We start from the raw sequence: 26,008 nt of genomic DNA, 5'->3' as shown, positions 1-26,008 counted from the left end.
CCCCCCAAAGCATTTCGATTCCAATTATCCGTGCAGACGCTGCAGAGTCTAGTTAAGCTTTTCAGCTTCCGGCTGACTCTTGCGTTCATCTGCCGCCGCATACTCAGGAGTTGCTGAGAAAATGACCATTAATACAAATCGCTGCATTCCTTAAGTGGGAAGACGGGGTGTGGAAAGCGCAGGTTACTGGCAATTGGCTCAGAAAAAGAGGTCCGGGGCCAAGAGTGAGTGGCTCAGCCGCCGGCCCGACCCAGGAATGGAGCGGCTGCCAGCGGAAAAGGAGGAGGGAGGAGGGGGAATAGTGGTGAAAGCTTCAGGGGTAAGGGAGGGAGCAGGCCGTTCCCAGCAGTGAGGAACTCAGCTGAGGGTGGAGCTCAGCTGTCTTCCCAGCACTGTTAGGCAGGCAGTTACTAACATCACTCCTCCAAGGGCCCAAAGACGTTAAGTAACTTGTCCAGGGTCTATTACAAACGGCAGCAGAGCTGAGAGTTGAACCTCGGTCCTCTGTCTCCAAATCCAGTAGTCGGAGGCAATGGGGTACCGGAGGAAGACCTATGACTGCAGTCAGAGGACCTAGGCTCAAATACCTCACGGACACCTAGAATACTTATGAGAGATCTTGAGCAAGCCACTTAACGTGCGCTTAACGTGCGTCGGGGACCTCAGTTTCCTCACGCGCAAAATGGGGGAGTTGGGCCTCAACCTTTGCTCCCTTTCTAGATCTGAAACGTAAGCTTCTTGAAGCTGGCTTGGTAAGATCTATCCATCGATCTAGCTAGCTATGTCTATCTCCTTTTGTGCCATTGAAGATGCAGTGGTTGAGCTAATGAAGTGGAATGGGAACATGTTTTGGTCCAATCCAGAGGCGGTGCAGAGAGGAGCCTTCGGTGGGGAGGTTAAGGGTGGGGAAGGAAGATCTTGGAATAACAGAGCTTCCTCCAGACTCTTTGGTGGGGCGGGGGGGAAGAATCCACACCCTCCGCACTCTGTTCTCTTCTCCAGCTCGCACTGGGAGATAAGATCAAAGCCCGCAGCTCCTCCTACCCACCCGGGCAGGGTGTCCTCACTCTTCACAGGAGTGGGTTTTTTCTTTTTTGAGGGGAGGTGGCAGTCCGTGGGTCCCTACAGCTGGGAGCTGTGGGGAGCTGCTTCCGGTCTCGCAGCTCCCTTCCAGAAAAAGTTGGGAATTCCCCAGTAGAGTCCATGGTGCCCCTCTGATCGTCTCGCTTGTCTCCTCTCTGGTTTCCCGGTGCCCTAAGTCCCGCCCCTGGCCCCGCCCCCAATCTTTTCGGGTGCATTTAGTGCCTAGACACCTAGAGGGGAGGGGGAATTTCCCACTCCGGGACGCAGGCTTCCCCTGCGACCGGGGCCACCTCTTTCTGATTACACAGAGAAAAGGGAAATGGAAAACACCAAAGAGGAGGGGGCGGCGTCGCCTGGTCTTCTCCGCAGCGCCACCCGTCGCCGGGCTCAGACGCAGGGAGTCAAGGAGCTGGCAGCGTCTCGGGGCTAAGCAGCGGCCGCTTCGCGTTGGCCGGGGCGGAGACCCAGGGCCCGCACCCCGGCGCTCTCCGCGGCTCTGGCCTCTTGCTCCACCCCCTCGCCGCTCACGTCGAAGCTTTCCGGCCAGACAGTCGCTCGGCGAGTGCTCGGCCCTGGCCGGGGTCCCGCTCCCCCTGGAGAGGTCCAGCCGCCCGCCCGCCGGGCTGCACGGGGACTCCAGGTAGGAGAGAAGCGCCAAGCGGCCGCTTGCCGGGGGCGCTGGGGGACTCGGGTGCAGGGGGAGGGGACTTCTTTTTTATTTGGGCAGCGCCTCTCTCCTCTGTCGCTGTGTTTCTCCGCCTGGCTGCCGGGAAGAGACGGGGAACTCCTCGGGTCGGGGCTAGCTGGATCTGCCAACCAGCTGCTGCCGCCGAGTTTCCTTCCTCTCGGACCCGGTCGGGATGCTGCGATCCCGCTGGAAAGCACCTTGCGAAACTCTTAACTGGTGGCAGTCTTTCGACCCCGCCCCCTTCCCTCTCTCTCCCGGATCCCTGCTGTCCGCAAGACTTGCTCCAGGTTGGTAGTGCAGGTCTGGGCTGTGCCCGGGAGAGGTGGGATTGATGCCCCGCCTCCCTCCCACGGCCGCCGGGGAGCTCGGTTCCAGGTGAGTGCGACCCAGACCAGAGTCTGGGGGGTTTGGCCGCTACTGCTCTCTGCGCGCCTTTAAAATATCAGTAGCCTTAACTTGCTAACACATCAACCCGACGCATCTTGTGGACTTAATCCTAAGAATTATCCCGAAACTGCAGGTCCTCGAGGGACTGATCATTTTAATCAAGGAAAAAAACCTATGGAAGCAAGGCTGCGGGTGGGGACGGCAGGTGGGCTGGGGAGAGAGGGCGTTTGGGGGTTTGGGGAGTCGGACTCAATTGCTCCGAGTCTTTTCTAAAGGGCATTTGCGTCATAGTGTCAAGATTGGGCTTTGAGGCTAGGAAGGCTGTATCAACCGGAGAGGGGAAAAACTTCATGGAAGGTACTTGCTGTCTGAGGGCTGCTCTCCTTCTCCTGACACCCAGAGACCCAGCGTCCGGTCCTCGAGGGCTCAAACTGACAGGTTCTACCTGAAAGTGTTGAAGGTTAAGCTTTAAGCTGTTAGTTGGGATTTTTCAAAAGGGAGTGAGGAAGGGAGAGGGTAGAGGCCAATCGAGCCTGTGTGAAATGATGTAAACACTTGCTAATTTTCATCTTGGAGGGTGGGTGGTTTGAACCAAAATAAGGGGCTGTTCCTTGAAACTAAAAATACATCAGCTTTACATACCATTACTTTGAGTAATCTATATAGGCCAAATAGATTGTCTCATCCGAAGGTTTTCCGTTGAGCTTACTGTCTGATGACCTTCAAACCAGTTTTTCTCTCCAGTATAGATCTTTTGGCTTTCTGTGATTAACTAATGCAGTACTTCAGCCTAATTAAAATACATCAACCTTAGGCTTTATTCTGAATAGTCTCTATTAAGGGATTAGAAGTGCTTTTGGGACCTGGGAGAAAGGGTACACCTTTCATTTGCATATTAAAGCCAGAAATTTTTGCACCTGGAGTAATTGACCACTAAGTAAAGTTTTTTTTTAAATTTTTTTTTCTCCTTTCCTCCCGGAAACTCCGTTTAATACAAACTACTGAGGGGTTCTTACCATTGATTGCAAGGAAGTAATCATCTTGCAACCTACATCTCACAAGATTCTTGCAGATGTACCTTACGTTTTTAGGGGGCTGCAGTTTTCAAAGCCAAATAGTTGATCTCTTTTGCTTCTCCAGGACTTTGAGGTAAATAGATTAATATTATTTTCTTTTGGTTTGTTTTTTTTTTTGTTTTTGTTTTTTTGTTTTACTGCTAAGAATACACAAAGGCTAATAAGGTGTGAAGTGTGAAAGTGCTGGTCTGGGACTTCCACCAGTATTCTTAAGAGAGTACATGCATGTGAGACTTTGTGAGCTTCTGGTTTCTCAAATGTCACACAGTTGATAATACTTACACTACTTACTTCCCTACCTTAAAGGGCTGCTAGGAGGAAAGTAATCGTTTAGGCACTAGAGAAGTGTGTTGTAAGTAAGGATATTAACCTTAGGTGACAGCTGACCAGTTGCAGGGTAGGGACTGGAAGCCAGGACTTCTGACTCCAATTTTAATGTCAGTTTAACTGAAATTAACCTAAAACGTTGTATTGGTTACCTCTACTAAAGGGTTCACCTGAGGACTTGAGGCAAATGACTGTACTCCCTTCTTCTGGGTGTAAAGTTTTGTAGGGATTTTTTTTTTCTGTCTCTTAAGTTGCTTGTGCTCTGTAGAGGGGAGGCATTGCATTTGGCTTACATAGGCTACAAAGCATCGATTGCTATGCTAGAACAACTTTGCGATTATTTCATTCTTTCTATAGCTGCATGCTCTCATTCTGTCCAAGAATGGATCTCACTTTGCTTGTTTTTAATATAGAATTTTAATGGTACCTGCACTATCATGTGTTTTGATACTAGCTCAGAAGGCATCTGTATATTATGTATTCAACTAAAAAAGCATCTCAGGAAACTTCACCTGCTTCTGTAGAAGTATTAAGACTGTAAGTTGGTCCTCAGGGCCATACTGTTTGTATGTCAGTGAGAGGGATGTGACCAACAGAACATGGATACTACTTTGGTTTCATTGAACAGTTAGTTGCAGTTTCTTCTTATACAATCCAGGCTTGAAAAACAGAAGTTGTCACAAAAGTAACTCTACTTAGCATGCTGTTGGCTGGGGAGGGCTTATTGACTTACTAATCAAATATGTTTCTTAAAAAAAAAAGTCCATGAGTTCACATGACTCCAGAGAGGAAGCAGGGGAAAATTCCACAGAATTCACAGTTTGCTCAGCTGATGCCAATGTGAAAGGCATGCTTTTTAAATTCCTGCAGATTGTCTCAAGAGTTTACACTGGAATAACTTAAGAGGTGAGCCCGATCAAAAGATTTAATGTTTGACTGCAAAATTGTTTAGCTTTTCGGAGACCTGCAATCTGAAATTAAGATTTTTGGGAGGTCTTTTTTTTTAAACTGCATCTGTGACTTCATCCATTTAGGGAACTCCCTCCTCTAATGGAGATTGACCCCTACTCTGCAACCTACAGTCTAGAAGATGAATTAAAATAATGTGAGGATGAGAGACTGATAAACTCTTTCCAACTTCTGAAAAAATTTATAGCAAGATTGTATTTTTTCATAATCATCCTTCTTTATACATATTAGCTGTGCTATATACTGTAATAGTAGTTTGTCTTCAAATGACAACTAAAGTGCTTCATACTTTAAAAAAAAAAATCTACTTTCTATGGTAGCTAAGGGCTGGTGGCCACATACTCATTTTTCAGAGAAGCACTTGAGATGAAATGAATGTATCTAGTACCTAAGTCAGCTGTATGTTTCAAGTCATCCACTTACGGTCTAACACTGTGGACCATATTCTCCGAGTTATGATCTGAAGTACCACTTTGTCAGAGGAAAAAGTTATGATCTTTGTCGCCCCTAGTAGAAGACTATTGGGCGGTTGATGGTTACAAAATCCTTAAATGTTTGTATATGTGTGCAGGTGGGGAGGTATCATCCTCTCAGGAATGCATGGTTCCAGCTAAAGGTCATTGCCCATCTTCCAGGTGCTATTATCTACTTATTACCTCTTAGTTATTCCAGCAAGAGAAAAATATAGGTTAGGGATAGGAATTGGGCCTTTAATTTCAGTGCTATAGAATATTCTCAGATGTTTTGATCTCATGACCCTTTTACACTCTTAGAAATTGAAGGCATCCTCTCCCTCACACTTTTGTTTATGTGAGTTGTGTTTATTGATACTTACCATAATAAAAGTATCTGTTATTATGAAGATAGTTCTGAGTCCTTGAAAGGGTTTCAGGGCACAAAGTGTCCCCAGACGACACCATTCCTAACCCCAGCCAGATGTCATTGGGAAATATTTAACAAAATAAATAAAAATATAGAAAATACTGTATCCTAAAACTAAGTTAATACATGACCCCAAATGTACAGATTAGTGGCCTCAGTTTCTATTTGAGTTGACCACCACTGGTCTAGAGCATTCTGCATTTGCATAGTTGAAAAGCCAGTATATGCCTGATGTTGGACTTGAACAAAGATATTTTGAACCCACCTTTCTAACTAACAGGTTATGTTGCCTCTCCAAAGAAAATAACCCTTTTACTCCTTTTTGAATTGAAATGTTTTCTAGTACGGAATACTTAAATTCCTTCCCTTTCTTTTTATCTCTTTTCTTTTGAAAATTCCCAGATGTTGCACCTGGTGTGTATGATACTGTAACTCTAGAGACAGCTAGGTGGCGCAGGAGATAGAGCACGGACACTGGAATCAGGAGGACCTAAGTTCAAGTCCAACCTCAGACAGTGACTGTGTGACCCTGGGCAAGTCACTTAACCCTGATTGCCTCCAAAAAATGATGCTATAATTAAGTGTTGGTTAACTTTATTTTAAGAGCTAACGGATATTTCACTTTTGTGGTTAACTTTATTTTAAGAGCTAAAGGATATTTCACTTTTGAATTACTAATGCTGTATTCGTCACTGTTCTTAATACTGCTGCTTGCAGCAACCTTCTAAACAAAATCCCCTTCCATAATAGCATTCAAATACAGTGGAAGTATATGATTTTTGGTGAAGAGAGGTAAAAAAAGTTCTAATTCACTGGTTAAATGACATTTCTCCAGACTTGCAGACACCAGACCTAGAATCTTAAATTGTAATCCTTTCCCCAGTTAACTCTTTTAATCTATCTATTCATTTAGATCCAGAACTATTCCCAGAAATAGAATCTTCATCTGATGGGCTCCCAAAGAATGTAACCCAAATTATTTGCATACAGACTGGCTCCAGAGGGTGAATTTCATTTGCCAAGTTAACTAATTGAAAGCTGTTTTATGATGTGCAGATTTTACATACAGAGATTCCTGTGGGGAGAATAGTGGTGGTGTTGCTGTTTCAGGAGTGAGAGCCAAGGAAAGGTGTTTGGCTCAAAAGTAGAGTTATGTTGGGCAAGTGGCCATAGAACTTCTGATCTTTGGACCTCCTTGATTTGGTTTTAGGTTAACTGCAAGGTTTTGATTTCAAAGCTAGTCTTCTGATTTTTCCTTTCCACTGAGCTTTCCATGGATTTTGTTTCAGGTTCTACCAGTTGGGCTTTGAATATTCTATGCCAATTGAGAGATGTTCCCCTTTCCATTGTATGAGTAGTTAAGAAGGAAATAAATTTCCAGAAGTCTGCAAGGAGGAAAAGTGCATATTTGGTTGTTTTTGTACCTCCATATTTTCTGCATAATATAATTATGCAGATTATACACTTGTATTGATATCTGTGCCCATGCATTGTATATACAAGCACTTGTCTGTGTCTGTAGGTGATTTTCTTTCTGATCTCTGCTTTTGTTCTGTCTAGTGCTTTCAGCATTTATGCAATGATTTTTTTTTTTAAAGCTTCTACTAGATTTGTCAAATTACACTAGACTTCTTTAATGGTTGCTGAATTTAACGAATTTGTCTCACTCATGTTACTTAGATTTAAGGAACTGGTGTCCAGAAATCAACTAAAACTGATCAAATTGCAAAGGGTTATTTATTATGCACCTGTGGTATGGATCCTGATCTTAAATCACAGTAAATCCTGTTCTGGGACACATGGCGTGTCTGAGGCCAGGTTTGAACTCACAAAGATGAATGAGTCTTCCTGATTCCAGGCCCAGAGCTCCATGCTCCATAGCATCACCTAGCTGCCCTAAATGTTGGTGTAGGGCCTATGGGTAGGGGACCGGAGGCCTCAAGGCCACATGTGGTCCCTTGACAAAGGACTTCACAGAACAGATCCCCTTAATAAAAGGAATTCATCTACGCTGTAGGCTGTCTTTATTTCAAATAATCTGTGCCATAGAAGCCGATGCTCTTGAATTGGACCTTGCTTCCCAATTTTCTTTCCTAAATGTATAATGCCAAAATGCAAAATGACATTTTTCTCTAACTTTAAATCTATGAAGCTTAAAGAACAACTAATCTGGTACTTTACAAGCCATATTAGCAAAAATTTGATACTTAAAAATAAATAACAATTTACCCCTCTGACCAAAGACTTACTTAAAAATAAATAATAATAATTTACCCCTCTGGCTGAAGACTCGCATGGTTTTTCTTCCTGATGGGCAAAGTTAATGGTACCATATCCTGCAATAAAATCTTTGACTTACATATAAGGGTGTCAATACTGAAATCTATTCTCAGCCTTTTTCTTTCCTTTATTTCAATGTTGTCTTATACTTCTTACTGTAACCAATTGTTGTCCTTTGACTTTGCAGTTGATTTAGAAAACGCAACAGTGATGGAGTATATGAGCACGGGAAGTGATGACAAAGAAGAAATTGACTTGTTGATTGAAAACCTGAACATGTCTGAAGTCATAGACATGATGGAAAATCTCTACCCAAGTGGAGAACCTGCAGTTTACGAACACAGCCTTGTCAAGATGGGCCAGGACACTAATCAAAATGAAGAGCGTGCAGAATCACTTTTACTTAGTGGCCAGGAGGTTTCTTTGCCGTCATCTGTCAAATATGGAACTGTGGAGGACTTGCTTGCTTTTGCGAATCACGTTTCCAATACTACAAAGCATTATTGTGGGTGCCGGCCACAGGAATCTGGAATTCTGCTAAATACAGTAAGCAATTGACCTGCCAAGTTTTTGCTTTTCATGATTTTTTTCATTTGTATCACTGCTAATCTTGCCACTTGGTGGAGAGAAGGTAGCAAGTAGACCAGTGTAGTTTAACTATGACCAGCTTTCACAACACCTACAAATGTGTTAAAAATCATCCTGAAGTTAAAGGCTCAGTACAAAATCTTTAAGATTTCACTTTTGATTTTTACTGAATGTGACTGAAAAGCAGTAATTGCAACTCACGTTTCTACAGGTTTCTACATACAAAACCCTTTCCCTGCGACACCCTTCTAAAGGGGGTAGTATGGGTACTATTATCTCTAGTTTACAGGTGAGGAAACTGAGGCACAGAAGTCACATGACTTGCCTATGGTCTTATAGCTAATAAGTGTTGAAGCTAGTATTCAACCTTAGATCTTTCCTCACTCCAAGTCTGGATGACTTTTAGCCCCTATACTGTATTACCTATCTTTAAGTATTAAAAACTTTTTATAAATTTATAAAAATTTTATAGAAATAGAAAATTTATAAAAATATTTAAAACTTTCTGTTGGTGGCCAGTTTGAGTATTCTGAATGAGGGACCTCATAAGAAAAGTTCCCTCTCTCTTTTCATCTCATTTAGGCAAAAAGATAGTAGAATTCTTCTGAAAGAAATATTCTTATTCTAAAATAGAAATAACAACTCTACCTAACTTTTATTTGTGAAAACCAAGCTGCTTCTTCATCTCATTCATTTGGGGGGAGGGGAGGATTGAGTGAGGTTCATCAAGTCATTGGAATTTTAACTAGAATTTAACCAGAGTCAGTCTTTGCAACTATACAACTTAGAGGCTACAACCTGAAAATATCTAATCACAGAGCTCATCCTTTTTAATTGGCAGAACATGAGTGATGGATGTTGTGTTTGCTAGTCATCCCTAGAATGCAAATAATCTAAAACATTAGGGCCACAAGTTGTTGTCCCAACAGTTCATGTGGTATGCTCAGGTGTGCCTGGGTGTATTGATGGCCTTAGTGTTTGCAAGGTGGGGTTAGGCATCATTAGCATCTAACCTAATTTAGAAACAAATGCCCACACAGTACTTAGAGTAGTAATCAGCAACTTATAAATAACACTTATTGAAAGTGAAGACTTTTATATTATCTCCCTTAGTCCCCAAAAAGGTAACTTTGAGGAGACTCATGCCTAAAATCTGTACTTGATTTTTTTCATTTTTATTTTGAATGACTACTGTCATACAGTCACTTAGATACAAACAGTATTCTCACTTGGGTCATCTGGGTGGTCTAATTGTTTGTCTTTGCTGAAAGCTGGCCATGTTCAGCTGCAATCCAATATTGTTTGAGATAAATCTCTACAGTTGGTGTTTGCTTTGCTTGGCAGTATGGCATTTGTGAACTTGGCTGAATAGTAAACTGAATGGAGTTCCTTCCTCCTGGGTGCCTTCAGTTTTTTGAAGGGATATTAATTTCCTCTAGAAAATATCTTGAACTATATATAATGTCATGATCAATCAATCAACATTTATTAAGTACCTACTGTGTGCCAGGCACTGTGGGGATTCAGATATGAAAAAATACAGTCCCTGCCCATAGAAGTTTACAGTCTAGTAGGGGAGCACATCACACAAAAGGAAGCTAGGAAGTGGGGGGTAGGGGTGGGAAGGGGTAGAAGTTAGTCAGAAGTCCCAAAGTGGTGCAGCCAGATGAGACGTGAGGATTAAGTGACAGCCTGTTATTAAATGTCTAGCTAGTCATCTTGAAGGCCAAAATGATCTATATATTTGCAGTGAGATGTACATATAATTATAGGTGTACATCTTCTTTGATTTTTGATTTAGTGAAATTGACGCACAAAAGGGAGATGCCTTCCATGCACTGGCTTCAGTCTCTATTTCCATTGTTGGCTCCTACTAATTTTTCTACCACTAACTCATGCTTTTAGCCAAGATGGATGATTTAGTGTTCCTTGAATGCATCCTGTACTTTTCTTATCTCTTTACCTTGGTTCTTGCCATTCATTTCCTTCTGCCTAAAACAGAGAGGATGATATCTCTGCCTGTTCAAAGCCTTTTCCATTCTTATAGGCCCAGCCTGAATGCCACCTCCTTCACAAAACCTTCTGGGATCCACCAGCCTTGCCTTCAGAACCAAATCTGATCTGCTCTTTCTAAGTGCCACCCTGCTCTACTTGCCCTTAGAACCTAACTGGCTTATACCCCTGTTATAGCATGGATGATATTCTAGCTCATATTAATTATTTGTGGACTTGTCTCTTCTCCCTACTGGACTGTAAGCTTCCTGAGGAGAGAGGACAACACTGTCTTATTCATCTCTGGATTCTTCTTCCTCTGTCCTAACACCGTTGTTCAACATCTGGTGTAGAAGAGGTGTCCAGTGAGATAATGGCAGGTTCAGGTGTCAACATTTAGTCCTCTGAAAGGAGGGACAGAAGTCACTATAGAATAGGCTCTCATTTTGAAAAATATGGAGAGGGTTTTAGAAGTGGGGGAAAAACCCCACATAATTCCAGTGTTTTGGGCAGTGCTTTTGGAGAAGACTATGGATCAAGATCCTGGAAGGTGTAGAAGTACAGACTTCTAAAAATTTGTTTTCCAGGCCTGTAAAGATCATAATTACAAATAGAAAGTTATGGCAGCAGAAGAGTAGGTAATATTGTTTTAAACATTGTTGTCTTCACTAAAATAGCTAATAGGAGCAGATACCCAACAGGACTTTGTGATAAACTGATTCTAATAGATTAATCTAGCATGATTTCATGCAAGTGCCAGATTTAGTGCTGGTGGTGGCAGTAGTAATGGTGATGAAGATACCATAATGACAACTGACACTTGTTTAGGGCATTAAGGGTCACAGATTGTTTCAGAATATCTCCTTTAATCCTCACAACTCTGTAGATGGAGGGCAAGTCTAATTTCTGGAACATATGTTTTGTTAATAAGGTTTTTGGTTCTTACTCTTTACATACTCCAGTATCTAAAACAGGAGACTGGATGATTGTAGTTTTGTAGCTTAAATTGAATACTGCTGCCCATGGAGCCTTTGATCCAAGGCATGTATTTTCTGATTAATAAGTCTTTGTAAAGAGAAACACAGATTAATATTATAGTTATTTATATGAGGTAGGTAGCATGACATTGTGAACACCATGGCCTTAGGTCAGATCTCTCCTCTGACACTTACTAGCTCTGTGTATTGTTCAGTTGTTTTAGTCATGTCTGACTCTTCATGACCCCATTTGGGGATTTTTTGGCAAAGATGCTGGAGTAATTTGCCATTTCCTTTTTTAGTTCATTTTACAGATGAGGAAACTGAGGCAAACAGGATTAAGTGACTTGCCCAGGGTCATACAGCTAGTAAGTGTCTGAGACCAGATTTGAACTCATGAAGAGGAGTCTTTCTGGTTCTAAGTCCAGTGCTTTATTCACTGCATCACCTAGCTGTCTGGATACTAGGCCTCTGACCATAGGTAAATTACTTATCCTCCCCAAACTTCAGTTTTCTCTTCTATAAGAAGGGCATAATAATATTTTTGGTACCTCTCTCATGGGGTTCTTATGAAACTCAAGGAAGAGAATAAAGAGAAATCAATTCTATATACTTTAAGATGTTCTATAAATGGCATATTATGATGTCATGACAGAGTGACTGAATTGGACACCAGTGACCTAGATGAGTATGTAGCACATAGATAACCAACCAAGGTTTTACCTCGGTTTTTCCTCCCATGTTTTTGGTGGAGATGATATCCAAAGTCATCTTCAAAGGTTAATCCTGAGTCTAGAATTTTGTATGTATATCAGATATCTGGATAAATAGAAAATGCTTAAAATGCATTAATTTAAAGTGAATGTGTTTTTCACAACCTTATGAGTGCTCATGGTAAATTGGAGAAGCTATCAGAAGCAAATAGCCTGAACTTTCATAATGGCCATGTGTGGGAAAGGGTACTTATGAAAGAGATAAAAAAAGGAATTAAATTCAAATTGAGAGAATGACCATATGAAAATATGGCAAGGGAAGATATGGGTTTTACAGGAAAAACCACCAGCTAGGACTAGCAGATTAGCACTATATTAAGAACAGTCTGACCACAGTCATTGCAGAAAGTTGCAGTCAACTGTTGGCTCCAAGTCTAAAGAATTAGCCTGGGAACTGGCCACCAGAAATTAAAAGAATTTGGATTATTCGTCCAAGAGAGGGGAAGGCTGATGTGTGCTCAGTGCCTTGTAAAGTTAGGCCACATATTTTGATGTTGATACTTTAATGATGGCATTCAAATAAGTAAGACTCTTATTTAGAGGGTAGTAGCCACTTGTTTTCTCTCTCTCTGAATGGAATAAGAGGGAATGCACTTAAACTACAGCATGAGGAATTAGGGATAGATAGAAGTAGTGTTCTTCTGATAGAGAAGATTGTTAAAAATCAAATTCATTTACTCTGAAGGAGCTTATGGAATTTCTATCATCATCATTATTAATTTTTAAGAACAGGAAAACTACACCTCCAAGAGAGGTGGCAAGAATTCTTCTGTCTGAAGTTGTAAGATGAAATAAATTAATCACTTGCTGTATTCCTAGTATGTTATTAAATTTCTTAAAATTCCTGCCATCCCCGAGATATTATTTCATAACATGGAAGGATCTGGTTTTGCCAAGAGGCTAAGGTTGTGTCTTATACTTTTTAATCCCAGTAGTGCCCTACTCCAAAGTTTTGTACACATTAGCTGCTCAATAGATGTTGATTTCTATAGTGTTAGACTTATTCTCTTCCCCAGTAGGTACATCATTTGGAAAATTTCAGCTAGAGACAATTATTTGGTCTCAATTGTTTTTAATAGTGTACCCTTACAGGAGGCCAAAGTCATGAGCATGTTAGACAAAGTGAAATATTTTAATTGGAATTCTCATTTTCTCTGCCTTGTTCATTAGCTTTTTAATACTCTTAGTCACATGCCCTTTCCACCTTCCCCCATCTACGGTCTTTCCTATGCTAGTGCTAGATAATCCAAATGTCATTTTGAAAGATAGTGATCTCCTATTTAATAATATTTTGATTCAGTTTCATTATATTTGGGAAAAATCGTGGCAGGACTGATTTTTGGAAAGAGTAGGCATATATTTCGACCAATTTACTGAAGACATCATGTGCAGCCTATTTTGGTTGAAGTTTAACTCTCAAACTTAGTTCCTAGTGTTAGTGAAGAAATGACTGTCTTCTTTCATGTCCCAGGGGGTTGGAGACAGACTGTGCAGAAACTGGCCTTTGATAATATTTTTGTGTGATTACTGTTCTTTAGGTGGTGCCTTTCTTAAAATGGTTCAGTCTCACCTTGGCCTACTGTTTTTAGAATTCTCTGTGACCATTAGTTAATCTCTGAGGTGTGTGTCATATGTGAGTAATAGCTATGTAGACTAACAGGTTATCATATTCTACTTAGAAGCAAATCAACCTGCAGATCTATTTATACAGTCATTGTTTTCAGTCAGTCAGCATGGTATGGCAGTGGTGTTCCATGGTGAAAATAGTTTTTTTTATAGGTTACAATTTAAAGAGCTTACTCATTGTTACACGGAAATTTGAGCAGGTTTCACCAGGAGTGAGTTTTCACATGCTCCCTTTGCCTTGTCAATAGTTCTAAATATAGCTTTCTGTGTACAGTGTGTCATGGTGATCACATATGGTCAGTGGCATCTCTTCAGAAATGTAGTACTTTGTAACATGTATCCAAAAGGCTCTTTTTCATGGAGACTCTGCCTTTTTTCTTTACCTCATTTAACAGGTCATCACCCCCCAAAATGGAAGGTACCAGATCGATGCTGATGTCCTTCTTTTTCCATGGAAGCTGACTTATAGAAATATTGGCTCTGATTTCATTCCCAGGGGAGCGTTTGGGAAAGTATACTTAGCACAAGATAGGAGGACAAAAAAAAGAATGGCATGTAAACTGGTATGTATTTATAGCAAAAAAAAATACTCCTGCCCATTCACATTTTTCCCTCTTTGCATGTTTCAAATATTTTCACTGGGTTGTAGTTCCTTTGGCTGGATCCCATTTACGAGATGACCCATTTAAAAACATCTGTATTCACTGGTTCGCTCACTACCTAAATTGTTGCAGACTCTGAGTCTGTGTGCATCTGACTGACTAAAAGAAAGAGCCTGAAGCTAGCCCAGAGCTGGGATATTACTTGTTTACCCACAGCTCCATGCTGTTATTACTCCCACATATGGAGGGAGGCGTAGGACAGTTACAAGTTGTGGTTGACTCCATGACTCTGAGACCACAGACCCTTACTTCCTCTTTCTAACATGAGAAATGGGAGACAACTGGGCAAGGAAATAATCAGAGACTGGGAGAGTAAGTTTGCTGGGTTGTTTGCTTTCTTCAGTTTGTAGGGCTTCTCAAAACTTAGCCCCATCTAAGGAGTAGAAAATTTAAAAAGGATGCCTATATAGAGAATGCTTAATAGTGGGACTGTTGTCTATATTTTTATTTGGGCTTTTAATTCATCTAATGCTTTTAAATTTTACATAGTACACATATATGTATATATGTGTGTATATATGTATATGTATATGTATATACATATACACACACACACACTTTTATAAATACAGACATATAATTTGTAAACGTATCTTAAGTCCCTAACCAGTGCTAAGATGAAATTGATGTGGTTGACCTTGTTGCTTTCTCTGTGTGTTGAGAAGCATGTCACCATAAAACACCGGTGAATGGAGTTTGACATCTTCACATCGTTCTGAAAAGCCAGTGAAGGACTGTCTAACTCTGCTAGCGTTTGAGAGTCCAACACTTAACTTTCATTGAAGAAAGTATAGGCATTTAGCTTTGTGGATTTGTTTTCTTTGTGGGTGCATGTTTTAAGTGGTTTGAGGGAATGACCTCAAAGATGACAGTCCCTTTTAATGAAGTATGTAGGAAGCAATTGATTCGGGGCCCCTTGTTACCCTAAAAATAGAATCCTGGATTTGCTGCCTTTTTCCAAACCTAACAGTGATATTTCTTATTCTGGTCCCACTAATCAAAATATACTTTTGTGGTACAGAAGCAAAAACCTTCCTTTGTTGGAGTACCTGTATATTTAATTGCAAAAGAATCCGATCCAGGTAAAAAATTACACAGCTCATATATACATACATATATATACACATATGTAATATACACACATGTGCATATGTGTGCATATATATCCAAAGGCAGAATTTTATGTACACATGAGTGTGTATGTATGTATGTACATACATAATCCTGACCTGCAGGGTAAGTCAGTGTTACCTGAAGTAAACACTTTCCCTCAGACTTTAGGTGCTTCCACACAGAGTCAGACCATTGTAGAGGGCAGTCAACACATCTGATGAGCTGTGGGGGTGACCACTCATTCACTTTTTCAGGGGGTGGGAGAGATAAACAGCAGTGACCCATCATTCGTGGGAAGTCTGATTTAGCTGCATAGCATTATGTGGATTTTCCAGTCTGGCTCTGTGGAGGCTAGCCTATGGCTTAGTCATTATCGTTATAATATAATAATAATTATTTGTCCCGTTGCAGTGACCATCTAAATATATCCTTTTGGCTACCTAGTTTTATTTGGATTGATTCTCTGCTACATTTCCATTGTAAGAAGTGAAGGAATTAACATTATACTGTCCTTAATCTGCCTCCTGTTTTTGTCATTTAGATCCCAGTAGATCAATTCAAGCCATCAGATGTTGAAATTCAGGCCTGCTTCCATCATGAAAATATTGCAGAATTATATGGTGCTGTTTTGTGGGGTGAAACTATCCATCTCTTCATGGAAGCAGGCGAGGGGGGATCTGTTATGGAGAAATTGGAGAGCTGTGGACCTATGAGAGAATTTGAAATTATATGGGTCACGAAACATGTCCTAAAGGGACTTGATTTTCTTCACTCAAAGAAAGTAATACACCATGATATTAAACGTAAGTTGGATGTCATAGTTTTTTTTGGGGGGGTGGTGCTGGATGGGGATAGGTAGAATTGGATCTGTGATTTCATTTGACCAAAAAAATCCCTTTCACCATTGCTGATTGGAAGTAATTCTGCAATTTATAATCTTGGAGCATTGCTTGGGGGCACTGAGAGGGTAAATAATTGCCTATGGTCACAAGGGGCCAGACTTGACACTCATCTTCCTGATTCCTAGCCTGTCTCTGTTTCGTGTTGTCTCATTTGATATATTGCCATCTGTTGGAATATTTGGTGAGTTGGTTCCATAATATCCTGATAGATGACAAATGTTTTTGCACCCCTAAATTTCTAAGTCCCTTAAAGGCAGGGGTAGTATCTTCTCTGAGAGCTGGTGGCAGTAATAGATATGTTGCTACTGACTTTTATTCCCCTTTCCTCCATGAAGCTCTTACATAGAAAAGCCATGGCACTGACTTAGAAATTTTTACAAAACATAAAGGAGATCGCCCTATTTTAGCCTAATAAGTGCCATTATTCCACTATTCTTTGAAGTCATTAAATGTTCTTAAAAGGCATGCCTTCCCACCCCACCCCCAAACAAATCTTATTTTTTTTTAAATATAGCTATCTTTTGTTTTTATATGGTCTTTTCTGCTGTATTCCTCCCACTCTCCCATTCCTGAAGAGCCATCATATATGCAAAGGATCTTTTAAAAGAAAAATAGGATAAGAAGGAAAAAAATGAGTAAAGTTTATTTGATACATCAGACAAAAGAAATCTGAAAATCTATGTATTAATTCACTCCTGCAGAGGTTGAGAGAGGTATCTTCTTATATCTCTTCTTTGGGGTCATGTAAAACAAATACATTAAATGTTTGAAACTCTCCTAGTAATATCTAGAACTAGATGAAACTCATAATATTCTACTCTAGTACCCCACTGTGGTATGGAGGTGACCTTAGATTCCTGAAGTCTATGCCAGTGGAGTGCAAGCTCTGGCAAGATTTAGGAGTATAGACCCTCCTAAACAAGTGATCTTGTCCACTGCCCATTCTAACTCATCACTGGAGAGCTTGCCAGCAAGTACAGGTATTTTTCTACCTGTAACAACTCAAATCTCATGCATATAATCTGTTAAGGCTGAGCAGTTCATAATCTGTATTTGTTAAGAAAATAACCTCATGGGGGACATCATGGATCCTTGAAATCTTCCAGCAACAGTGATCAGCAAATCTGAAAGAGAACCAATATAAAACATGGTGCATGCATTAGACTCTATAGCGACTCAACTTTTATAGGGTCAGAATTGGGATTTCCTGTTTCAGAAGAATGATATGGTCACAATGTGACCCCATTCGGGTCCACATTTTTGACTCTTAGAATTTGAAGCTTGAGTCCCCGACTACTTTGTTGGCATGTCTCAGTCATTTATGTACATCTTGAGCTCTTCCTATGCTTAGAATTGGAATCCTTTTTTTCTTCTTGCATTTTTCTGAAAACTCCACTAGATGCTCATGCTTTTGATCGCTATATGGTATCTTTTTCTTTGGGAATTGTTGTACCATAACATACATATATGTTTTTAGACTAAAAAAAAGTGTTTTGTTTCTGCTGCAGCCAGCAACATCGTTTTCATGTCAACAAAGGCTGTATTGGTAGATTTTGGCCTGAGTGTTAAAATGACAGAAGAGATCTATTTTCCTAAGGATCTTCGGGGAACAGAGGTAATTATTACATATCCAAGAAAATACTTTGTCTTTCTGAGAATTTTTGGTAAAGATTCTAGAATCCCTCAGAGAGAGACAGAGTAAAGGGCAGGAAAAGTCTGTGGAATAATGCTCTGTCAGTTGGTAATATTACTAGTTTTCCTTAAAGTAAATGTATGATTGTAGTTGGATTTAATTTAAATAGTGAATAATGAGCAAATCTGAACCAAAAACAAAATAGCAATAATATTTAAGTTTTCCATGAAGCAAAAAGGAACAGAATTTCCTGAAATGGAGATGTGTCCCCGGGGTTTTTCATATCCTACAATGCTTAGATTTGTCACTAATAAATTCCTTAATTGACCTTAACCATTTTGAGTATGTATTAGTGAGATGCTTTTCTCTCTCTTCTCGCTCCATTTTGTAAGGAGGGGTTTTTATGTATTTTATTTTTTTTGGCCCCTGAGTCTCTCCTAGGCTGAAAGTGTAGTGACCACTCACCCCATGGCTCACTGGCATGGAAGCTTCAACCCTCCATTCTGAGGTAGAATGGTCCATCCCTATTTCATCAGCCTGATGGTTCCTTGGCAGCTTGTGTGGTAGATTTAGAGAGCATGTCTTATGTACTGAGCCCACTGCGCCTCAGAGCTCTTGAACTCAAGCAATCCCCTAAGATGAGCCTCCCCTAATAGTGTAGATTACTGGTATGCACCATCATGCTAGACCCCAAAGGGACTACTTTAAAACTATATAATCTTTGAACTTGTGCATGGATATCTGTGAGCCAGAAGAGAAGAAGGCTTGGGTTCTTGGCCTGGTGTAAAGTTTTTTTTTTTCTTTTACAACCTAATATGAAAGGCAATTTGGCCCAATGGATAGAGTGTTATTGTTAAGGTCATGGAGACCTATGTTCAACATCCGCTTCTGACTGATGCTCACTATCTGATCCTGGGTAAATCTTTGGAAAATGCTTCAGGATATCTTGTAATTAGTTTAAAAATGTGAAGCATCATAACTTTTTTCTCTCCCTGGACTTGTTAAAAAAAAAAAGAACAAAAAAACCCCCCCAAACTACTTACAGTATTAAACATAGAAAAAATCTGTACATATCACCCCCCTCCCTCCTAATACTTCTACACAGTAGTGTGATTAAATTAAGTATTTTGCAATGGTGGCGGAAAAAAAAAAACTAGACCTTTTCTGGGCATCTTCTGTGAAAAAAGGGCAGTGCCAGTCTGAGTTAGAAATCTAGCAATATATTCTACCACTAGATAGCATTTAGATTATCTATTTTTTCTGCAACAGCAAATTGCTTCTTATGGTTTGGCTAGAATGGTTTGCAAGAGAACATCACAAAGATTTTGCAGCTCCAAATGCCAGAGCTGGTCTTTATCTTGGGAGTATCAAAACTACAGTGGTCAAATTCTGACTCTGGAAGGGAAATTTTGAAGTTGAAGAAAGAATATCTCTGGCCAGAATATAGCATTTGAATGAAAAAACTGGGAAAAATCAGAAGTTAAAGCATGCAAGAAATTAATCAACATTTGGATGATTCATTTGAAACAATCCCACCTTTTCTTGTTCCAAAAGATTCTATATTTTTTTGGTTAAAACCATTTTCCTTTTATTTGGTTTTAACCTATGTGGTGGATCCATTAATTAATCACTGCACATTTGCGATGACCCAGTCATGTGCCAGGCACTGTGTATTTTGCTAGGGATGCCAGTGACACAGAATGGAACAACCCATGCTTTCTAGAAGCTTATATCCTAATGAAAGAGAGAAATAACACATATATAATAATTTGCAGAATAAGTATAAAGAAAATAAGTACAAATAAATGCAGGTTAGGAAATGGAGTGCTATTTATGAAAAACAGAAAGACCAGTTACGCCTAATCAGAGTACAGGTGGGGAAGTAATGTAAAATGGAGCCAAGTTGGAAAGAGTCTAAAACTCTACAAAGCCAAAGAGAAGTTTATACCCTATCTTTATCCTAGAGGAAATAGAGCTGCTGGTGTTCATAACTGTTTTTGTGGGGGGAGAGGCAACATGGGGTGGTGTACTAGAAGGAGCAGTGAGTGTCACCATTCATGAAATCATCGGGTTGGGTGTGCAACCTACGGCAGACGCTGACTAGCATGACCATGGCAGTCACTGAACTTCTCTAAATTAGTTCCATTTTCTCATTTATAAAAAAGAATCATGAGGATGAAATAAAGTAATGCGTATGTGATGTCTTTTGTAAGCCTTAAATTAGTCAACGAATACCAACACTTATCCTTTCTTCTATTAGCCAGTAAGCTCATTGAGGGCAAGGATGGCTGCTAAATGTTTATATCCCCCTGCATCTAGCTTAGTACACAATTAGGTAGTAGGTTGCTAATACAAGTTTGCTGTGTGTAATTACACAACAGGGCCTGTATTAGAATTCAGTTAAAGTTGAATTCTGGCCATTGCATTATTAAAAGTTAACAACCACCATCTTCTGTGGACCAGTACATGGAGGGCCCAGAAGAATATCCAAGCGATACAGGCTCACTATGGTTTAGAGGTGGCATCTATTTGTCCTTTTTCTTTTAGAAACACAACTTCTCAGTTCCCAAAACACAGAAAATGAAAGAATCTATTTTAAAGAATCCTGACAAAGAATAAGACTTTTTTTGTTGGTTTTTTTTTTTTTTGCCCTGGAAGAGCCCTTCTGATAGTTTCTCTCTGATTCAGCCTCAACATTTTACTGATGAGCAAACCAAGGCCCAGAGAGGTTTTCTGTCCTCCAAGGTCTCACAGTCAGAGACATAGCCCTTGCTGGAGCTCCAGCCTCCTAGCTCCCAAGCCAGACTTCAGCCCAAAGTACAGTGACTCTCTTATACCAACAGTGTAGTCACTAAGCCATCATTAAAGTGTGATAAGACCACAGGTTCTTAACATTTTGTGTGTCATGGAACCCTTTGGCAATTTTGGGAAACCTGTGGAGCTCTTTTTAGAGCAATGTTGAATGCGTAAAGTGAAATCTATAGGATTTACAAAGGCAACTGAAGATTAGTGAAAATAAGGATATACATTTTTTTCCATCCAAGTTCATGGACCTCCTGAAATCTGTAGAATCTCACTAAGACCCCCAGTCCCACATAGCTTGGCTTTGTTATTGAAAATCATCATAAACAATGAACATCAAGTTCATTTCTTCAACCCTTTGAAATCCAAATTCATTAGTTCACCAGTACTTTCTCCACATTATTTGGAATCACTGGAGATTCGAACTGTGCACTCAAAGAAGAATATCTTCACCTCAGTGTTTGGGCCCCAGGAACCTGTTGAGTTAGAAGTCAGGATGGGGAAAAGTAATTCCTCTTGAGCTAGAATTAAATTAATTCCCAGAATGTTAGACACATTTATATTCAAATGTGAGTATAAAAAACTCATTTTCAAGCCAAGTAGAAATCATTTGATGATTATCTAGCTTTTGGAGCATTCATACCCACTGTGTGAGTAATCAAAAAGCTATTACTTAATGTTAAGCTTTGGACTAAAAAGGATTTGTGTGTTGTCTACTTTAAATAAGAAATACAATTCAAATTTTAATTTTACAAAGTCCCTCCAGTAAGCAGGATGTGGTAATGCAGCTCACCTGTAATCCATGCTTTATCTCAGCCTATAGGCTGAGACTGGCAGATCTCTTAAGTTCAGCAACTTCAGTGGACTGAGTCTCCTGGTTCTGTATTAGTATTATTAATTGTGTAATTAATAATAAAAATTCAGTATTAGTAAGGTGAGCCCCCAGGCATCATGGAGGTGGCAGGATACTTAAGGAGTGTTGAACCAACCCACGTGGGAAAAGCAGCAGGATTAGATAGACCAAATCTTAGAAAAATTAAATAAAAAAACAAAAACCCTTCAACTCATTAAGAAAACCATGAAGTGCAGTAGGTCATTGTTTACAGCATGATGGAAATTCTGCTCAGTTTGCTTGGCACCAGGTCTCTTCATGATCCAAATCTGCAACACCTTCAGCATGTGGCTGAAAGGCATTCTTTGTCAGGCTAGTTTGCTCCTTTCAGCCAAGGTTGCCTGGCTCCCAAATAAAGTGTGTCTCTCATTTTCCTTAGCTAGAAGAAGCAAGCATTGTCTCTTTTGCAGAGGGTAGAGAGTTTGATAGAAATGATAAGGCCGGGGGGATTTCCCAGAACTGGAGAAAGGAAATAAATACTAAAACAACCAAATGAGGGAACACAGGCTGATTCTCTACCTCCCTCCACATTTTTTTCCAGATTTACATGAGCCCAGAAGTGATTCTCTGCAGAGGCCATTCAACCAAAGCTGATATCTACAGTTTGGGGGCCACCCTCATCCATATGCAGACTGGCACCCCTCCCTGGGTGAAACGCTATCCTCGTTCTGCCTACCCCTCCTACCTTTATATAGTAAGTATGAACCATCAAACCAGCCATGGGAGGGATGGTTCAGCCTGGCCTGGGAAACTCCTGCTCAGACAAGCTCCCAGGCTCTCCTAGAGTGTTGAAATGGTGTTAAGAAAGCCACAAATACTTCCTATGTTGGAAGAAATAAATAATAGTAGTAATAAATGATACAAAAGAGAAGGGCCTCTTGGGCCTGAATCAGCCATCCATGAAAGATCATTTCTTTTTATCCCATAAAATTAAAGTACTTGGCAGCAACCTTGAAATGACCCGAGTCTCCAAGCTGGAGATGTACCACATGTATTTTGAACTCTTCAAGTTGGAGGTTCTTAACTTGGGATCAAGGGGATGTAAGATTTCAGAAGGTCCATGAACTTGGATGGGGGGAAAAAAAGGACAACCTTATTTTCACTAGCATATAACTGAAATTCAGCATTTCCTTTAATTCCTTTAATTATAATGTAGAAACCAGCATATTTTATGAGAAAGTCTCTTTAGGCTTCACCACGTTGCAGAGAAGGTCTATAACCCATAAAAGATTAAGAAGGCCTGTGCTAAATGAAACATAGGTTAATCTATTGATCCCTTTGATAGCCTGGGATCCAGATGAGATAATATCACCCTCCTTTCTCAAAGGAGAAGAATGTAGTGCTGGACTTTGCTGGAGCAGCAGAAATAAGCTGAGACTAAGGCTCTTTTGTGGAGAGAGCATAGACACGGGGTGCCCCCTTTCTAAATTACGTGCTTTTAGATGATGAATCCAGCGTTTGAATTTAAACCCATGTTCTTGGGGACTGATATTGGTTGTTTTTATTGGGGAGGAGATTGGTGACACAATGTAATTTCCAGTGACTTGTCCGTAGGACATTTTCTCCCATGAGACTATTTCCACCCCCCAGCCTTCCATCAAACCCCCCAATCTGCTCTTTGTATACTAAAAAAAATTGATTTGTTGTTAGATTCACAAGCAAGCGCCCCCTTTGGAAGACATTGCTCAGGACTCTAGCCCAGGCATGAGAGAGCTGATAGAAGCAGCACTGGAAAGGAACCCAAACCATCGTCCAACTGCAGCAGACTTACTAAAACATGAGGCCTTGAACCCTCCCCGAGAGGAGCAGCCGCGTTGTCAGAGTCTGGACTCGGCTCTTTTTGAGAGGAAAAGAATAACGAGAAAGGATTTGGAGTTGCCAGAGAACATTACAGGTACGAGCTCTTGAAGTGCATAGCCCCTAAGCTTTCATTTCTTCTAATGACTTTTCTAGATTTTTTTCTTTGCAGTTTATGGAATAAAAGTAAATCTTGAGCTACTGTAACCATAGCTAGGATTTTAGAAACAGATTTTATTTCTCTCATGGAGAATTAATTTACTAGAAAATCATAATATGCATCCATGGGAGATGGGCATCAACTTGGTCACTGTGGGATGGTCCACAGGTCTGTATATTCCGGTCCTATCCTAAGCGGTTTCTGACTTCGTGCAATAGATAATTCACTTGTTCATTTTAAGTAAATGAACCTTAATAGTTTGGTTTTTGGTAAAGTATCATTATAGACTTTCACAACAAATGTCCTTAGGCTCTTAACCCACTGGAGAATATCCTAAGTGGCCCATGGATGCAACGCTGAGTTTGAAATCAATTGGCATTTCTGGTCTTTTTCTAAAAGTCTTTTTCCCTGACAGAGAACTTCCCAGTTTAGAAAATATTCTGTTTTTTATTAGAAGCTATTGAGATTCATACTCTGTCCCCATGTGCAGCTCCTAAAAAGTCCCATGGATTTTCTCCGGCCTTTTTCCTTGCCACTGTTAAGAAGTATCTGGAAGTTGGGTTCCTCGCTACCATCTTATAGTTATTTGATGGTCTGTTTCATCTGAGATAGACAGTTGAGGAAAAATACTCAAGTGTAAGCTTTTGGAATAAAATCAGATTTTTAAAAGATTTCTCATCAGGCCCCAAGTGATTGTGTTTGTTGGCTAAATGTCCGGATTTGTTCTGGATGGCGAATTTACAGTCCCCTAATTGCTGTCTTTACAGATTCCTCTTCATGCACTGGGAGCACAGAAGAATCAGAAGCAATGAGGAGGCAGCGATCTCTCTATATTGACCTTGGAGCCCTGGCTGGCTATTTCAACATTGTCCGGGGACCTCCCACGTTAGAATATGGCTGACGGCCAGCATCATCTGCTCCAAATTAGGGTTCAGTCTTATCTCTTCCTAGGAGATTTAATGATGACTCTACATCTACATAGTGACTATGTAGTTGGTGGCACCACAGGTCTTTTAGCTGGATAGTATGGGCTCTACGTCGCCCATATGCAGTTAATCTTTGAAACTAGACTGGTACAAATTAAGAAGAAATGTTCTCATATCCCTGATGATAAATCCCAAATAAGAAAGTTGAGAAGATTAGAAGAATTACTTTCTGGTGATTGGTTCCATCTATTGTGCACTTTGGTATTTTCAGTTTTGGACAATTATAAGAATACGTTAATGTAGAAATTACTACTTTTGTTTCTAAGTTGGATAAGAAATCTTTATTTATTGGAGAATGTTTATTGTTTTTAAACAGTATTTCCTTGAACCATTGATGTTCGATTCTGGCAAAAATTGAATTGACATTTTTGAGGGGGTGATAAGAGCCCAGAGTACTGTTTTAACCACCAATAAGCTCAGCCAGTGTATTGAAATGGCTAATTGAATGTGTCCCTAGCTACCTGTCACTGATAAGTCCTTTTATGTTCCTATGGAAACAATTCTTACTGTACATGCTATGCTTAATACATTTAAAACACAACGTTTTGGATGTGGGCAAAACTGTGTAAACCACATAATTCAGTACATCCAATGGGATGAATGAGTGAACTTCTAGGAAAAATGGAAACCTTTGTAATGCTGAAATGCTTTAAGCATTTGAGTTTCAAGAGAGCATACTGTGTATGTTGTATATATCAAATGCTTTAAGGAACACTCCTATACTTTTGACATTATAAAATATTTAAGAATATTATTAAAATGTGTTTTCAGGTAATATAGAGGAAGCAAAGTATTTTGCCCAATGTCGACTGGTCAGATTGCTAAATAAATTCCATATTTTGTCTTACCTCTATGGCATGTGGTTCTCTTTTTAATCATGATTGTTTTATCTCATCTCCTTTTATGCCTGTTCTTCCCTTGAATCTGTTCTATTCTTTCTCCAACATTGATCTGGAGACTCAAGACACTAACCTGTCTTTTAAAAGCTCAAATTGAGATTTTAAACACCAGATTTTAATAGAGGCTGTTGAATCAAATCAATACTGGAAACACCCTGCCCCCTAAATAACTTTGAGAATATCTGTTATACACAAAGGGATTGTACTAGTCTTTAGGAGTTCTGTTTTTGAGGTCAAAGCTTTATTGGATATCTTTATTATTTCTCTGTAAGATATATAAGATTAGAATAAATCTAGTTCTGGTTATGATTCAGTACAGTTAACAAATCCCTGGGGAGGAATAGAGGAGAGGGAGTGGCGCAGGGCAGGAGAGAAGAAAGAGACAGGAACAAAACCTCTTAAAATTGACGAGGATAAGGAAGAGAGTTAAGGAAGTTCCAATCCCTTCAGCACAGGTTGGTGGTGAAAGTGTCCAAGAAGGAAACAATGATATCACAGAAATAGACCTTTCCTG

General features: G+C 40.1%; 1 protein-coding gene across 4 annotated transcripts; it reads left to right on the top strand.

Annotated features, from left to right (window-relative positions):
* The first annotated feature begins 1,609 nt into the window (after positions 1-1,609).
* Positions 1,610-25,448, top strand: MAP3K8 (mitogen-activated protein kinase kinase kinase 8). 4 transcript variants are annotated; one of them, XM_072651840.1, is made up of 8 exons: positions 1,610-1,723; positions 7,880-8,238; positions 14,044-14,211; positions 15,965-16,226; positions 17,834-17,940; positions 22,194-22,346; positions 23,303-23,546; positions 24,377-25,448. In XM_072651840.1, exons 2-8 carry the CDS (start codon positions 7,903-7,905, stop codon positions 24,508-24,510), a joined length of 1,404 nt encoding a protein of 467 aa, XP_072507941.1. In that variant the 5' UTR covers positions 1,610-1,723; positions 7,880-7,902; the 3' UTR covers positions 24,511-25,448. The 4 variants fall into 4 exon arrangements, with proteins under 4 accessions (XP_072507941.1, XP_072507944.1, XP_072507942.1 ...); XM_072651843.1 differs by lacking the exon at positions 1,610-1,723 and adding an exon at positions 1,819-2,146; XM_072651841.1 differs by lacking the exon at positions 1,610-1,723 and adding an exon at positions 2,394-3,307.
* The last annotated feature ends 560 nt before the right edge of the window (positions 25,449-26,008 follow it).

This window comes from Notamacropus eugenii, chromosome 3 (assembly GCF_028372415.1).
Source record: "Notamacropus eugenii isolate mMacEug1 chromosome 3, mMacEug1.pri_v2, whole genome shotgun sequence".
NCBI classification, from domain to species: Eukaryota; Metazoa; Chordata; class Mammalia; order Diprotodontia; family Macropodidae; genus Notamacropus; species Notamacropus eugenii.
Note: the sequence above shows the minus strand (reverse complement) of the source record. Positions and strands in the feature narration are given on the sequence as shown.